Source organism: Eptatretus burgeri, chromosome 15 (assembly GCF_056783735.1).
Source record: "Eptatretus burgeri isolate ZD-2024b chromosome 15, Ebu_testis_v1, whole genome shotgun sequence".
Classification (NCBI taxonomy): Eukaryota; Metazoa; Chordata; class Myxini; order Myxiniformes; family Myxinidae; genus Eptatretus; species Eptatretus burgeri.
In genome coordinates, this window is record NC_140975.1 from 26,801,364 (window position 1) to 26,819,225 (window position 17,862).

General features: G+C 46.1%; 1 protein-coding gene and 1 pseudogene across 5 annotated transcripts in view; one reads left to right on the forward strand and one right to left on the reverse strand.

Moving 5' to 3' along the window:
- Window positions 1–17,862, forward strand: part of LOC147011788 (guanylyl cyclase C-like) — a 381,297-nt gene that overhangs the window by 160,828 nt on the left and 202,607 nt on the right. For all 5 annotated transcript variants that reach the window (XR_015051559.1, XR_015051560.1, XM_085856338.1 and 2 more), the window contains exon 14: window positions 13,715–13,786. Coding sequence is in view for 3 of the 5 variants with exons in the window: in XM_085856338.1 (XP_085712464.1) it covers window positions 13,715–13,786 (72 nt within the window). In the remaining 2 variants the exon portion in view is untranslated. The remainder of the gene's footprint in view (window positions 1–13,714; window positions 13,787–17,862) is intronic.
- On the reverse strand, window positions 1,967–3,528 carry LOC147011790 (uncharacterized; annotated as a pseudogene).

Sequence of the window (17,862 nt, forward strand, 5' to 3'; positions counted from 1 at the left end):
TCCTTCCTCTTCTCCAATGGCTTGATTTCCAATCATCAATTTGGTTTCAGACCAGGTCACTCTACCCTGGATATGCTGCTACTGCTCTCCCATCAATGGATGGAGGTCCTCAATGCCAGACAGGAAATCCGAGCCGTATCCCTGGACATATCACGTGCTTTTGACACAGTCTGGCACCCTGCCATACTCACCAAACTCTCTTCCCATGGTATTCAAGGCCATCTCCACTCATGGCTCGCAGACTTCCTCTCCTGTCGCAGTCAACGTGTGGCCCTAAATGGATTTCTTTCATCCCCTCTTCCTGTGCAGGCTGGAGTTCCTCAAGGTAGCGTTCTGGGCCCTGTTCTTTTTCTGGTTTTCATCAATGATCTCTCGGACTCTCTGGAAAATCCTCTATTTCTCTTTGCCGACGACTCCACCCTCTGCCGTACCATCTGTCATCCCTCAGACCGGCAAGCAGCAGCTTCTTCGCTCACTGCAGATCTGGATAAAATCACAAACTGGTCCAACACGTGGAACATGTCTTTCAATCCACACAAATCTCACACTCTCACTATGTCTCTTCGAAAGGACCGTTGACAAAACCCCCCCATCCACTTTCTCAACAATCCTCTGGAAGAAGTCTTTTCGTTCAAGCTTCTGGGTCTCACTATCTGCCATGACCTTTCCTGGGAAAGTCACATTTCCAACCTTGCCTCAAAAGCCAGTCGCCGACTGGGAATCCTCCGTCGTGCTAAGTCCTTCCTCGGCCCTCTTGAGCTCCTGACTACTTACAAAGCTTTTGTCCGTAGCCTGATGGAGTACTGCTCTCCCCTCTGGGCTGGTGCTCCTGCCTCCCACCTTTCTCGACTTCACGCTGTCGAAACCAGGGCTTTTAAGATCATTGGCATCTCCCGCAATGAAGCTGAGTCTTTGGGCCTCTCACTCAATCACCGCAGGTTGGTCGGTGGTCTTTCTGTCTTCTACCGACTCCTCTCCAGCCTTGCCGCCCCTGCTCTCTCTGCGATTTGTCCCAACCACATTTCCACAGGGCGCTCAAGGTCCGCCAACAACCCCCTTCTGGTAAAACTAGCAAAATCACGAGTCACTGCTCATCTTCACTCTTTCATTCCTCTTTTTTCCCGCCTTTGGAATAAACTTCCTCACTCTATTCTTTCCCATTCTTCCCTCCAGGCTTTCAAAACAGCTGTTCACCACCACCTCTTATCTTCCCCCATCCAAATCCTCGATCTTTTCTACCCCCGATAATCCACCCAAGCCCACTTCCTTCAATTCTCCTGCTTTCCTTCCTGAAAGTCCCTGTAATGTCCATCTTCTCCTCGCCATGTTCCCCGTCCCATCCCCATCCCTCTCCCTTCCACAGTTCACCTGTGTCTGTTCCCCAATGTTTTGTCCCTTCCACTCCCACCCCTCTTGTCTCATGCCTCCTTGCTGTGAGTTGTGTGTTAGCTCTCATACGAGCCTCGACCAAGGTATACAAAAAAAAAAAAAAAAAAAATGGTTTTCATATGATCAATGTCTCCAACTTGACTTAACGATAAAAACAAAATGCCAAACCATTAATGTTATTGTGCATCAAGTCAAGGTAGTAGTTTCCAGGACTACCTTTCCAGGTTGTCAAGGATGTTTGGGATTTTTTGGTTCAGATTCTTCCAAAAGCACCAAATTTGGCCCATATGTTGCTCATACTATACTTTTTCGATTATAGACGGGTGCCCCCAGGGGCCACCATATTGGCGAAATCCAATTATGGCCGCCATCCGGGTGAGAGGTCAATCGTAGTTAAAAAATCAAAAGGGCTAGAATCATGAATAATTCCACTTTTTAGGGGTTTTCGGGGTCAGGGAATCTGATTCTGATCTCATTTTGATGATTTCAGGTCAGGGTCACCCAATTTTGGGTTCAAAGGTCAAAGATCAAAAGTGGTACTACTAAAAATTCAACAAAAAATATTCAGGAACTATTTTTATTTAAATACTTCGGCAATAACATCTGCTGACAAAACGCCGCTATGTACGCTCAGGACATATCCGTGGAACTCGTCCAGTGAGAAGTTGCCCTGAGCTTTACTATCTCTATTATCCACGCCGTGGGTGGTGAAGACCTTGAGACGGCTGTTGGTGGGTACCACCACCCCAACCTGAGCATGGCGAGCACACACCGCACACGCAACATCTCGCTTCACTTCCATGGCGCGATTGTACGATACCGAGATACCCTGTTCTTGGTCAATCCCAATCTGTTTTTTGTCCCGTGCGTGTCCGTGCAGCTTGAGGCCACGATACAGGGGGAAGGGGGTTTCTCGCTCCTTGTTGTGCCATTCTGCAGATGTCTTGACTTCATTTTGCGTACCCTTACTCGTATTGTAGATGAGCAGTTGTGAGATGTTGCATGCGATCTTCTCCCGCGCATCCAGATTGGCGTCGCCACCGATCTTCTCACATCCACGAAGAGCTGATGGGCCCTGGAGCACTACGTTGAAGAAACTCCTCATCTCCTCGTTGACTGGAGCCGTGAGGCAGTTAAGGGGGAAGGAGCCGTCGAAAGGCTCCTGACTCTGCAGACAAAACTTGTGCATCATCACCGCAGCCCACATGAACGTAAGTGTGTCCTCTTGACCAATCTGAGACCTATATGTCTTGGCCAGCTCATCAACCACCTTCAGTTTGTGAGATATGTCAATATCCTTCCTGCTTTCATTCCCCTTGGAAAAGTCAGCCCTTTCAGGTCGGAGGTCGAGAAGGTGATCCTTGTATCGAGTTGAGTGTGACTCTTTTTTTATCTCAGCATGGGCGACTTTGATCACTCATAAGCTTTTGATACATCTCGCGTAGCTCTGAGAGCTTAAATACGGTGGTGTCTGAACGTTCGATCAGGGCTACAATTTGAGTGCAGATGATGGGATCGAAGGGTGGAGGTGTGGGACCCACCGATTATAGTCGCTCGGCAGCGCAAGCGGAGTCTCCCAAACGTACATAACACTGATGGTGATAATAGGCATCAGCCGCATGTGCATCAGATAATACGGCAACCAGTCTGCCAAGTAAATGAAAGTTTTTGTTCGTCTTCGCCCAACTCTTTGGATTGGCCTCTACGACATCGGTTACTACCTTGTGGAAGTTGGCCTGGTCCTCCCCCTCACAGATTACACAACACTTGACATTGTCTGGAGGCTGAAATTCCCCAGATGACCTGATTTTTTGGGGGACTATTCTGAGAGCTGGCTTCTTTGTCTAGTTACTCTCTCGCCCGTTTGACACGAGAACTACTACAATAACTCCTGCAAGTTTTGTGATACCTCGCCTTATGCGATTTAAGAGTTGCAACTATACCTGAGCCATCATTCAACTGACTAATCGTGACATTGATACCAGAAGGAAGATTGTTGGCATTGATAGCATTGAAGTCTTTGAGATCTCTCTCAAGTGATACAAATCCCTCCTCCTGAGGAGTTTGCAAGGCTTCTCCAGTTTTGTCCGATTGACAAAGACAACAGAGTCCCCAATTCATAATTTCGGTAGAGGACATAGTGCTGTGGGCCGGGGTTTGGTGGCGATAAACGACCACTAGGTGGAGCAGTGGAGTCTTCTCCCACCAAAAACCCGGAATTTATAGGTCGTCACCCCGGATAACTCTGGAGCCGATGGGTCACTTAAAGGACCGTGGTCGCCAATACTTCGACGGTGTGGGGTAGGGTTAATTGCCTAATTTCAATATACCTAAATACCCACGTCGTCCAACTACCGGGGAAAACGACACCCTCGACCGACTTTGTCCGAATCGAGTCGCTATCACCGATTCGGATCCGGCGTAACCGAGCGGAAGTTACCAAAGCTGCACCGGAACAAATGAACAACCTACGGCACGAACGGCCCTCACTAATTCTCAATACGCACCTTGCTAGGCCAATGAAGGAAAGCACAGAAAACGAGCTGGTACATTTAACAGGGGTTTATTTTACAAAGAATAATCGGGGAGGGGAACACAGAGCAGAGTTATCACGAATAAAAAATGTAATTCACAATGTACAAGGCACTTAACGATTCTACTTGCAGGATGGCGCCACACACGCACACACCCAAAAGAACTGGACCCCGTCGGGTCTTTACTTCGGTCCCTCAGCTCAGGAGGGAAAGGTGAGCTGGGGACCAGGGCCTAGCCGGGTACCTCCCCGCCTTGTGCGGTTTCACCAGACCCGCACTTGTGGAGCTCAGAGTCCGTGGACGGGAACGGGGATCCCAGCTCGAGTACTCCAATGCAAACCACCACGGTGGGACTCGAACCCATGACCCAGACCGCTCGAACCACGTTCGCAGACCGCTCGAACCACGGCCACTGACCAAGCCAATCGCACGATCCTCCTGTCTGACGTCCTCTCGTCTCCCACAACCACTCTGCCATCCTCACGATCACCCGGTCTGCTGAAAACTACTCCTCGCAACCATTCTACTCCTCTTTTGGTGGGAGGGGTCTCTTCTCCTCCCACTCGAACCCTGATTGGACGAGGGGCTGTCGGATGACTCCTGGTCACCTCCCGATTGGCTGGGGCGTGCGTGTCATGCTCGCCCTTCGCTCATTGGCTGGAGGAAACGGTCCATGCCCTTTCTTGGGGCGGAGCCACGACCCGAAGCAACGGAGTCTCCGCCCATGCCCTCAGCCAAAAACACGTGGGCAATGGCGACCGGTGGAGCGAGGTGACGGTCCGTTGTTGAAGTGTATCTAGTAGTAGTTGTTTTTGTTGTTGTAAAAGTTGTAATAAACCTGACTATACAATAATTCGTAGCACACACATGCAATTCCCATTAGACAATGGGGGATTCTAACTGTAAACACATACTTATCGAAATAACTAAGCTTAGTTATCTGATTGGGATTGGGAAACTGATTGGGCTTAGTCCCCATTGGGAAACAGAGACAAACTCTGGCTGTTTGTGTGCACAAAGTTTCCAAATCCGTAACAATAGTTCGACACATATTATGTCAGCTTGTCGTCTCGATGAACTTTCGTCTCGTCATCATGGCGACACGATAGCAGGCTGAGTCACAGGTTCCGGATCCACTCCTGAACATGCAAGAACAGGGATAGGATAGTCTTGTGAGATAGGGTAGACATCACAGCTCCGAATGGCATCATGCACCACCGCCGCTGCTGGACACGTCAACGCTCACACACTTGGTATTATCTTAAAAATGAAACAAAAAGTTTATGACATTACAAGTCAAAATTAAAAACATTCAAGTCTTATTTTCAAAATGATTAACAGGTTCCTTTGATTGATAACCCAGGTAGGCCAGAGAGGCTGTAGGCAGGCCATTTTTGAAATGGTGCCCCAAAATCGCCAGGTTTGACCCCAAAATGACCTTTAAGGTGACCTTGAGGGGTGACCTTGACCTCAAATCGTTGAAATAAAATCAGAATCAGATTCCCCGACCCAGAAACCCCTAAAAAGTGGTATTATTCATGATTCTAGCCCTTTTGGTTTTTTAACTACGATTGACCTCTAACCCGGATGGCGGCCATAATTGGATTTCACCAATATGGCGGCCCCGGGGGGCACCCGTCTTGGCGCCCATCTAAAATCGAAAAAGTATGGCATGGCCGACATATGGGCCAAATTTGGTGCTTTTGGAAGAATCTGAACCAAACAGTCCCTCGAATGCCCAAACATCCCTGACATGGCTGATCATCACACGTGGCATGCCATTTCCTCCAAAAAGCATCTTTCATCCTGAAGGTTTCAAACATTTTCTCTGGTAGCGTTTTCAGTCGAATGTAGGGAACAGGTCTTCCCTTGTTCTCATTTATGGAGTGATGCTTGATGAGATAAGTTATATGTCAAAGTAAAGGGTGTGCCCCCCATTGTATTGCTGAGAGCTTAGACCTCCCACTAGACCTCAAAGAGAAGGGATATTTTCAGAATTTATCGGTCATTGTCACAATTCTGATGAGAAAATACACTGCTGGCAAGGTCTCTAGAGACCACCAACAAATGAAGCAGTCGGCACACCAATCTAAACAGTCGGGACGGTAATTTTCTTTTATCTCTGTAATAACGTCATGATGCTGTCTTGATGCAACTGAATTGCCTACTTTAGGGAGATGATCAAACTTGCAGTGTTTGAAGGCAAAATAGAAACACTTCTTGAACTCTTGAAATGGAAAAAAAAACGTCCCAGCGTGTCCTTCATGGTCTTGTCTTCCATAAGGATGATTCACTTTTGTTTTAGATTTGTCTTGGCTTCGTTAACTCCCAAGTTTGATTTATATGGCTAAATGCTGGGGGTTTTCTTCTAACAAATAACAATTTAAAGTGAAGTTGTAATAAAATGGAGATATTGTGTCAGTTCTACAAAACCATCATTCCCCAAGGCAATGGCACACAACATATAGCTGTTCCTGAGATAGTAATTTTGTTCGTAATCGTTTCAGATAGTCTTTCCCTTATGTCTAATGGGTTCATGGGTGAATATGTGTTATTTGGGATTAGGTAGTATTTTTCCCCATTCTTTTCCCATCTTGCTTCTCCGCACTTCTCCTTTATTCGTGCATGCACACCGTTAATTTGCATCTGAGTGTCATTCACCATTTGAATCGCACACCATTATGCAACGACCATATCACTACGACCTTCAAAGTACTCCAACCACCAATGCCACAACATTCATGCAACCTCCAAACGCTTTTATTATAAGCACCACACCATTGTAATCTTACCCAAGCTCGCTGTACATTCGCCATTGCCACCTCATCCGCAGTGAACAATCACACAACCACAACGAACCACCATGCCACAACTCACCACTACGCCACCGATACCATTTCCTCAACCACAACCACTACAGATGCCTGCCACTGCCCATTTGGAGTCATCTATCTACAATTCCAGCAGTGTGTGTGTGTGTGTGTGTGTGTGTGTGTGTGTGTGTGTGTGTGTGTGTGTGTGTGTGTGTGTGTGTGTGTGTGTGTGTGTGTGACCGCTGTTTCTCGACAACCACTGGTCCGATCAAATTGAAACTTGCCAGGTATATTGCTGGGGATCTGAGTATGTGCCTTTTCAAGGTTTGATATTAATCGGACTAGTGCTTCCCAAGTTATGGCCATTTATTTACCAAACCAATGACAGGACACGTTGCTGCGTAGGTGTGGCGATGGGGAAAGGGTGCCATTTAGTTACCAATGACAGGACACGTTGCTGCGTAGGCGTGGCTGATGGGGAAAGGGTGCCATTTAGTTACCAATAACTGGACACGTTGCTGCGTAGGCGTGGCCGATGGGGAAAGAGCACATTCCCTATTACGGGTTACAACGTACGGACTTCCAGATAGTGATGACTTACTGTATTCTAATAATTTCTCTTTCTTATGCGCATTTATAGATAAACACAATGCCTCAATCCAGTCATCGTTTACAAGAGCGAAGGAACGGCTGTGTGGTTGTTTGAAAGTTTTTTTTATTATTATTATTTTTTTTTTTGCACATGCGGCCACGCACGTACGGCCACGCACGTACGGCCATGCATGTACGGGCACGCACGTACGGACATGCGAGAGCGAAGGAACGGCCTGTGTGGTTGTTGTTTCTGGCACGTGGTTTGAAAGTTTTTTTTTCACGTATGGCCACGCACGTAGGGCCACGCACGTATGGGCACGCGCGAGCGAAGGAACGGCCTGTGTAGTTGTTTCTGGCACGCGGTTTGAGTTTTTTTCTTTTTTTTTGCACATACGGCCATGCACGTATGGCCACGCATGTATGGGCACGCACGTACGGGTACGCACTCGTAGGGAACAATGGGCACAACCGACCATTACAGACACTTGGACCCAAAATGTTCAGACATCCGGCTCGAAGTGCAAGTCTGCACCAAGCACCATTCAACATCATTAGCATAGCCTTTGCGCTCTGCTCAATTACGGTCCCCATTGGGTGTTCAGTGCCTGGAGAGTGCAACCAAATACCCCAGCGCCATGTGAAGTATGGAGATTTGTGGCGTGGGGGAAGCCCAGAACACAATCAGGTTAGGTATGGGAGCATGCGCCGGAGCAGCGCGTCACTACGTCAACCTTCTGTTGGTACTCCACGGGCCTCCGTCTGGCTATCCCCCAGGCAGATGCCTGGTCCATCCTCATTTTCTTGAGATGCTGATCAATCTGCTGCAACCACGAGGCACAAGGTCGGCCCGTTGGTCTCGAACACTCAAGTGGCTCCCTCACTGAGAGAATCTGGTGAACAAGATCAGCGTCAGGAAAATGAGCCACAATGAGTCTGACCAGCGATAACCAAGGATTATTTGAAGAGACCAGGTACCGAAGGAGTTAAGTCTCTATCTGAAATTCCAGGTCAGCCTCCAAGTCTTACATGTGCAGCGCAAGACTGGAAGCACCAAGGACTTAAAGAATCAGACTTTGTCCTCCTGCAAAAGCACCAAAAGTGTACCCATGAACCAGTAAATCCATGACTCCCCAGGCCTGACCCAGACGTCTGTTGACCTTTGGCTCACAGCATGTGGAGACATGAATATCACTGCTAAGGTAAGTGAATCTCTCTGTACCTGTTTGGGATGAGGATGTTAAAGTTACAGACGAGATAGCAGCATCCAAGATGTCATTGAAAGCTTGGATCTTAGTTTTGACTGAGGAAACTCCTCATGCAGTGCTCCGAGGGCCCCAACAAGGATATCCAGTATCTCCGCAAAGATGATGGCATCATCTACGCAAATCAACGTCAGAGATCATGACATTCCCAAATGATGCACCGCAGTTTGATCTCTGACATCCACCCCAGAGTCTAGTCCATACAAGCGCTGAAAAGTGTAGGGGCCAGTACACACCCCTGACAAACTCCAGTCACAACTGGAAAAAGTCGGAGATTGAACCCCCACACCTCAAAGCACTCTCAGTACCAGAATATAGTTTAAAAAATCAGATGGATCAGTTTTGGTGGCACCCCACAAAGACTAAGAATCCTTCAGAGGGAATCCCAATTCACTGAATTGAACACGTTGCGGAGATCAACACAGACTGTGAACAGCCCCTGCCGAAACTCTCATCTGTGTTCAGTGAGGACCTGACGAGTAAGGATACGGTCAACCATTAACCTCTTAGGTGTAAAGCCTGACTGCTCTGGATGCTGATGCTCAAGCACATGGTGGCAAACCCTGTCAATAATTATCCAAGCAAAGACCTTGCCCGGCACTGAGAGCAGCGTCACCTCGCGGTAGCTGTTGCAGTTCTGGCAATCGCCCTTTCCTTTCCAAAGAGGGACAACAAGCCCCCTCGACCAGTCAGTTGGGATGATGCCTGTGATCCAGGCAGAGCACCGAACTGCTTGCAATGATATGAGTACAGCATTTCCACCAGCGTTGGGAATTTCAGCATGGATGCCACGGATCCCAGGAGCTTTACCCCCTTTCAACTGGTTCACCTCAGCCTGTGTTTCCACAAACAAATGTGGATCACAGTTGATGGACGGTCAGCAATAGGGATAGTTACACCCCTGACATCCAACTCAACAGCTGGTGGGTCAGCCTGTTACAGCCGCTCAAAGTAACCAGCCCAGCGGGCTTTCATTTTGGACTCGTCTGTCAAGAGTCCACGACCCTCCAGTCTAACTGCAGTACACTGAGGAGCAACGGGCTTGGAGGAATACAATGCACAAGTTCCTCTGAAAGCAGGACGAGAATCACTTGACCACAGGTGATGCTCTACCCCTTCAGAGATTCCTCTCACATAGGCCTCCTTCTCCGCCCTCAGCGCACTTGCAGTTTTGTGCCTCAACTCCCTGGACAACTCTCTGTCATTAAGCCTGGTCGTGCAACTCTGCTAAATGGTATCCAGTGTCCCTTGGGAGTCATAGTTCCTGTTCGCCTGACAGTGGTTTCCAAGACCTCCACTGGTAACATATAGGATGGTGGTCTTGAAGGCACTCCACAACTCTTCAGGATTCCGCAAAACTACCAGAAGTCCCAAATCCACACTCAGCCCGTTCGCAAACTCCTCAGCTATCCTCTCATCTTTGAGCTTGATAACATCCAACCAAGGCTAGGATTGTACCATTCTCCTGGATTTATTCTGCAACGCCAGGGTTGCTACAACAAGCCTGTGGTCATTATTGAGGAATTGAGCCCTCCAGTATACCCTGCAGTTCTGAATCATCCACCAGTCACCATCAAGGAGCACATGGTCAATCTCCTTTGCCACAACACCAGCATTGGGATGCCAAGTCCAACAATGAGGCTGCAGGTGTTGAAACCATGAACCAGCCACCTTAAGTCCATGACTTCTTGCAAAGTCAAGGAACTTAGTGCTCTTCTGATTCACAGTTCCAGACCCATGGGGACCAACACATGACTCATAACCATCCCTGTCAGTGCCAGTTAATGCGTTGAAACCCAAGACGATAAGAGTATCTTGCCTCGGGCAATGATCAACAAATGACTCGAGCGTGGCATACAATGCTTCCTTCACAGTGCGATAACTTGCCCCAGTTGGGGCATATATAGAGACCAGGGACATGACACCAAAGGAGTGACGAATCCTCATTCTAACAATATGCTCGTTGACTGGAGTTACCTCAATTATTGTGGTAGTCAGCTTATTGGACACGGCCTCAGCAACTCCTTGGGAATGGTAACCATCAGAGTGACGAGACCAGTCGGTGGTGTAATCACCCACCATTATCTCACCACTATCCATTCTCTGAACCTCAGAGAGTACTGCAATACCAATGTTCAAACAGCGAAGCTTGTATGATAGCAGAGTTAAGGATAGGACATTCCAGGCACCCACCCGAAGGGACAACTTCAGGTTAACCCGAGGAGACCGCCGTCTGGTGGATGACACCTCAGCACTACTCCGACACACACCATCGCAATCTGGCCCAGGAAGGTTACCCCTTGCTTTTGCTCTTATTATATCAAAGAGTGGGGGGTCCCGAAGGCTTTGCTCCAATCCCGTCATCCGGTGAGCTGGCCTGCAACGGGTAGCTGCACAGGAGGTACTCCCACTGAGTTGTTTTTCAGTTTTCTTTGCGTTTTTTTTGTTTTTAAAATGTTTTGTGGAATGAATTCTTTTACGATGGCCAGAGTGCAAATCCTGCCACTAACCTCCTAAAAATAAGTAACTCAACTGCAGGAAGATATCTGCAGACAAAGTTGGGCACCAGATATGGATGGCCGTTGGCTCACAAGGAGCTCCTCCGCCCTTTGACAGGTTTTGTTTTTAATCCTGCTGGGTGTCCATATCATAAATCCTCCTCACCAGGAAACCTGTTGTGGGAGACGGTTTTGTCGCCGACAACCCGACCATGGAACAGGTTAGTACAGGTTTACATGGTACTGTAGCAAGTCAGAGATCTGATCTGACCTGACCTGACAGTAAGAACACTATGCCAACATCTTAATGGCTGTACTCTCGCGTGGGGGAAGCCGGCACTGGGCTTGGTGTGCATACACCAATGGGAGCGCTGGAAAACTCCTACAACCCATGCTGATCCGTTTCTCGACTCCTCCCTTGCGAAGTAACTCGAAAAAGTCATGCATTTTGCATGGCGGGGCTTCTCCTTTCCGTGATTCAACTTGGCTTGGTGGCAAGAGATAGACAGGAGCAGTAGAGTGAGGCTTGCTTATTGAAGTATCGGTGAAACAGAGTTCATGGAGCAGAGCGCTGGACGAACGAGAGATCCAAGCACCAGACCGGTGCAGTCATTAGGGTTGAGCAAAGAGCACCAACACTTACAGACTTGCTTACACTTTATGAAGATATTTCCTCACACGTTGTTCTTCTTTTCCGTCTCGTTTGCTGTGGACGCACATTCCTAAAAGAGCACTCGGCGATTACCCGGGAAAGTGCGGCCCCACTGATCTGCACTCTTTTACAGTTTCCTCTTTGCACCTCAATGATTAATAACCTGCCAGTTGTAGAGTTATCTGCGGCTGGTGGTCTCAGTACCGGGCTTCACGCTGTGGAAACTAAGGCATTGAGGATCATTGGTATTTCCCACGGTGAGGTTGTCTTTGGGCCTCTCGCACCGCAGGCAGGTCGGTGGTGTTTCTGTCTTCTACCATCTCTTCTCTGGTCTCGCAACCCCTTGATCTGTCTGTGATATGTCCCCCTATATTTCCGCAGGGCGCTCAAGGTCGGCCAGCAACCCCCTTCTGGTAAAACTACCAAACTCGTGAATCACTGCTCACCTTCACTCTTTCATTCCTCTTTTTTTTTCCTGCCTTTGGAATAAACTCCCACACTCTCTTCAATCCCACTCTTCCATCCAGGCCTTCAATACAGCTGTTCACAACCACCTTTTATCTTCCGCCATCCAAAACCTCGATCTTTTCTACCCCCGTTAATCCATCCCAAACCTACCTCCTTCAAATTGCCTGCTTTCCTTCCTGAAAGTCCCTGTAACATCCATCTTGTACACCCCGTGTTCCCTGCCCCAACCCTCTCCGTTCCACAGATCTCTGAATCTCTCTGTTCCTCAATTGCTTTGCATTGTGTGCTAGCTCTCATACAAGCCTCGACAATATATACAAAAAATATATATAAATATATATATATATATATATATATATATATATATATATATATATATATATATACATATATATGTATACATATATATGTATACATATATATATATATATATATATATATATATATACATATATATATATATATATATATATATATATATATATATATATATATATATTTGCACTTCACTGCACCCTCACTCTCACCTCTTCAGACCATGCACCTTAGACACCCTCAGTATTCCTCTTCTTTCCCCCCTCCTCAGCGACTTGGCGACATGGGTCCATTGACACCACTTGGTAATCAAGAGGGAGCAACCACCTCATTATTTTCTCACCTGTCTTGCACTTCTAACTTTCCTTGGGATGATTCTGATGGGACCTGTTTTGTTAACAGAAATGAGATTGTGTAAGTATTAGATCAGTATTGCTCTGCCCTATGTCTTCTTTTGTCTTTGTATTTCTTTTGCTGCACCTCACCAATCCTTGCTCGTCCCTGCTGTTGTATGTATTTTCCCTGTGTTAAACCCATTGCTTGCTTTGTGCCACAACTTTCTTCACCCTTTCTGGAAATATATTGCTTGTGATTGTAATGGACCCAGCTTGTAACGTCTTTTCCTCCATTGGTCTAACATAGTCCGTACGTATTGTTGGCCAGGAAGTTATACCCCATGTGATTTGCTCTGGTTAGCCAGCATACACTCACTGTATCGCTCAGCGGTAATCTGAGTGTGTGCTGAAGCCAGGAACCCCCCCTTGATGCTGTCGTCTAAAGGAAAAGTAACACGTGAAAGTAGTGTGAACCATGCCAGAATTCGAAGTACCAATCAGTTTGTGGTTGATTAACAACCTGCCGGTTGCCAAGTTATCTGTGGCTGGTGGCCTCAGTACCGGGCGTTTGGGAGGAACTTGAGTGCTCCCCTCATGGCAAACCTTGAATCCCTGGCCGTAACAATATTTAGCAATTTAGACTTTTTGAAGTTTGAATTTTGTTTCATCAAAATGTAAAAGACCATAATGGAGTGACTTTAAATGGATTCTACAGTTTTGGGCACTGACGGCATCACAACACACCCTAATGGACTGTATTAAGGGGTCAAATTTAATTTGCGTAAGTAAACAGTAAAAGCTGATGAGATAACAATGAGCTATCTAACAGAATCTGAGCCGTTTCTTCCACCCAGGTGGTGGTCCTGAAACCTCTGGAGATCAACGAGAAGGAGATAAGCAAGAAGCAGAAGATGAAATTACACGAGGTTGGTTTTTCCAGCAGAGGGAGGTGGGGGAGGGGGACTGTATTATTACCTCCGCCACTTAAGGTGAAGGGGGTTAGGTTTTCACCCCTTTTTGTCTGTTTGTTTGAATATTTGTTTGTTTGTGTGCAAGATCTCTCAAGAAGTTGTGGATGGATTTGGGTGAAATTTTGTGGACAGTTTGGGTGTGTGAAAGAGACAAACAGGTTTAGATTTTTGTGAAGATCCGGATCCAAATCAAGCTACTAGAATTGTTAAAGTGATTCTTCACCATTGAGAGATAGGGCCAAAATATATCACGTGATATCTCAAACAGTTGTTGAGGGATTCTGACGAAGCTTGCTAGACAAGTTGGGTGTGTGACAAGGAAGAATTGATTCAATTTTGGTGAAGATCCTGATCCTGATCTGGATCTGGATCTGATAATTACCTCCGACACTGAAGGTGAATGAGCTTATGTTTTTGGTTCGCGGGCGCCAGCAGTTGGTTTGCGGGCGCCAGCAGTGACCACTATTTTTGTTGTGTCTGTGTGTCTGTGTGTCTGTTTGTGACTCTCTCCAGAGCATAGCTCTGTGATGTTTGATCCGATCTTCATGAAACTTGGACACAAGCTAGATATCATGGTCTAGTTGTCTTTTTGTATGAGGGGCATCCCACACCCCTTGTGGGCAGAGCCACGCCCACTTGACCTTTTTATTTATTTTTATTTATTTATTTTTATTCGATTTTTTTTTCTCGCAATTTCATTTCCTAGAACCTGTACGTAATGTCCATAAGTACAACATATAAAAAAATCGGATTTGATTTGGTCAATTTTGATGGAAGAGATATGTTTTTACGGTAGGGCTTCCTCAATAATTCCCGCGAACCATCGTCGCCTCCCGGCTTGTCACCCATCTTTGTCTGTTTGTTACTTGGCAAAAAAAACATTTTTTTTTATTTTGACATGTTGATCACCTCTGTTTGTTTGTGTGTTCGTTTGTGTGCCTGGCTGTCCACTCACCCCCAGCCCAAACCACTCAACCGATCGTTCTGAAATTTTCAGAGATTAATGTCACTAACCCTGCGACGGTCACGCATTGAAATTTCGTAAAATTCGGTCGACCAAAAAGTTCGACATAGGCCAATAGGCCACTTTGAGCCAAATTTTCTGAAAAACTGAAATGTCTTCCGATTGTCTTGAAATTTGAACAGAATTTGCATATGAGGTCATTGAATTCAACCACCTATTATTTTTGAGGTTATCTGAAGTCAAAGGGTCAACCCACATAAGGCAATTTTAAAAAAATGTTTCTAAAATAATAAATTTTCATCCGATTGACTTGTAATTGAAGACCATTTGCAGATGAGGTCGCTGAATTCAACCACCTGTTAATTTTGAGATCAACATAGGCCAAAAGGCCAATTTTGGTGAAATTGGACCAAATTTTCTAAAATCCTCAATTTTCATCTGATTGGAAATTTGAAGACCATTTGCATATTAGTTTGCTGAACTAAACCACCTATTAATTTTGATGTAAACTTAGGCCAAAAGGTCAAAATAGGCCAATATGCCAATTTGAGCCAAATTTTCTAAAATCCTCAATTTTCATCCGATTGACTTGAAATTTGAAGAGCATTTTCATGCCAGGTCGCTGAATTCAACTACCAATTAATTTTTAAGGTTAAAAGGTCAACACAGGCCTAATTTCTAAAATTGATAAATAGGGCCAAAAACGAAATATATTACTTTCTCTCAAAAAGTTGTGGATGAGTTATGACAAAACAAGATGGATGAGTTGAATTGGTGACAAGAACAAGCAGATTGGATTTTGGTTCTGATCCAGTCCATCAGTGGGATACAAAACGTGAACTGTTCCACCTGGCAGAGGTATGCGCTCTACCGAGTGTCGTTCTACTTTGTGCTGTTTTGCTAAGTTGTCACTCTGTGAGTGATTTTTCATTTGTTTGTTTGTTTGTGTGCAAGATATCTCAAAAAGTTGTGCATGAATCTGGATGAAATTTGGTGGGCAGGTTAGGTCTGTGACAAGGACGAACTGATTAGATATTGGTGAAGATCCGGATTGGATCCAACCGCTAGAATTTTTAAAGTGTTTCTTCACCATTGGGAGAAGGGGCCAACAATGATATATAGCATGATATCTCAAAAATTTGTGGATGGATTCAGATGAAATTTGGTGGACATATTGGGTGTGTGACAAGGAAGGAATATTTCGATTTTAGTGAAGATCTGAATCTGGATCTGGATACGAGAATTATTTCATTTTTATAGTGATTCTTCACCATTGAGAGAAAGGGCCAAAAACTATATGTCGCACCATATTGCAAAAAGTTGTGGACGGATTCGGATGAAACTTTGAGTATGTCGCAAGGACAAATTGTTTCGATTTTGGTGAATATCCAAATCTGGATCTCGATACGAGAATTTTTTTAATATCTAAGTGATTCTTCACCATTGAGAGATCAGGCCAAAAACGATATAGTACTGGAGAGCATGACATTTCAAAAATGTATTGGGCCAGATATGTTCTCGTGGATCAGGCATTACATGGTGGATCTCTCTATCGAGTGCAGCCTGTGGCTGCTGGTTGCATCATTGGTTGGGACGCGGCTATGCCGCTGATGCAGTGGCCCCCTTACCAGTACACTGGAGCTCATTTTGCCGACCTCGGAAGGATGACAGGCTGAGTCAACCTCCTGGTGTATTTCAATTCTGCAGCCAATGGGGCTTGAACTCAGGACCCTAGGATCCCACGCCGCCACCCTAACCACTAAGCCAACACCAGGCTTACGTGGTGGATGTATGTGCTCTTCTGAGTGCCCTTCGAGTTCAAAAATGTATTGGGACTGATATGTTCTCGTGGATCAGGCATTATGTGGCGGAGGTAAGCACTCTACCGAGTGCCCTTCGAGTTCAAAAATGTATTGGGACCGATATGTTCTCATGGATCAGGCATTATGTGGCGGAGGTATGCGCTCTACCGAGTGCCGTTTGTAATTTCTCTTGTTTTGGTAAATGGTGACCATCAGGTTGTAATCTCCAATTGCAGTAGAAAACTTGAAATGAAAACGGTTGCTCTGCTTTTTAGCAGTGTCAGCCCTGCACAGCCGAGCATATCATCGTGTGTGGACATAGTCAGCTGTTGCCTACATATAATCTTGTGGGTGTTAAAGTTCCCATGGCATCTTTCACAAGACCAGACCTTTGGGTTGATAACTTGACACATTGCCCCATAGACAATGCCAACAGTGCACAAAACTACCATCCCAGGAGTTGGGGTTCAAAATCTAGTTGAAGGCACCAGTACATAGGATTTAGATTCTTAGTTTCTGCAAAGCAAGTTGGCATCAGGAGAATTTCCCGATCGTGACTTGATTGTTGATTAAAACAAGCTCAGCTGGCCCAATAATGATTTTAGGGAGGGGATAATGTGCCTACTCTGCCTGGTTTGGTCTCCATGTGATGGCAGTCCATACATGTAATTGTTTGTTAAAACCATTGGGGCATTCTGCATGGTCACTTACACTTTGCTCATCTCAGGGAGTTCTGCCCAAAATCACATCATGGAGGTTTTTTTTTTTTAAAACCCTCATTTTTTTATGCCGTGAACAAGCGTTAGGCCGAAGTCACATTTGCCACGGCGGCTGTGGGGTCTCCAAAATCTACGTCCACTAGCAATTATACGGCGGCCGCAGTATTTCCACGGTCACACAATGTAGCAGTCACATATGTTTTTATTTTTTGGGGAGCCGCACGGCGTACTTAGAAATTGTGGAGACCGAAAACGTGGGGTTGCCGTACAGTCTTTGATTTGATGTCGCATGGTGACCTTAGGGCCCCCCTGCGGTGGCCATAGAATTTTCAAGGCAGACGCCAGGTAGCCTCAAGGTGCCCGCAAGGCGACCGCAGGGGGGCCCTAAGGCGAACGTGCGGCCAGACGGAGGTAACGAAAGGGTTAATTTTTTTTTTTACCAGTTTTTTTGTTTCGGCTTGTCGAATTGCTACTGCGAACGTAGAAATGAAAAAAGTTATAACTCCGCACTATAATTCCACGGCGACCCCAACGGCCTGTAAAAGA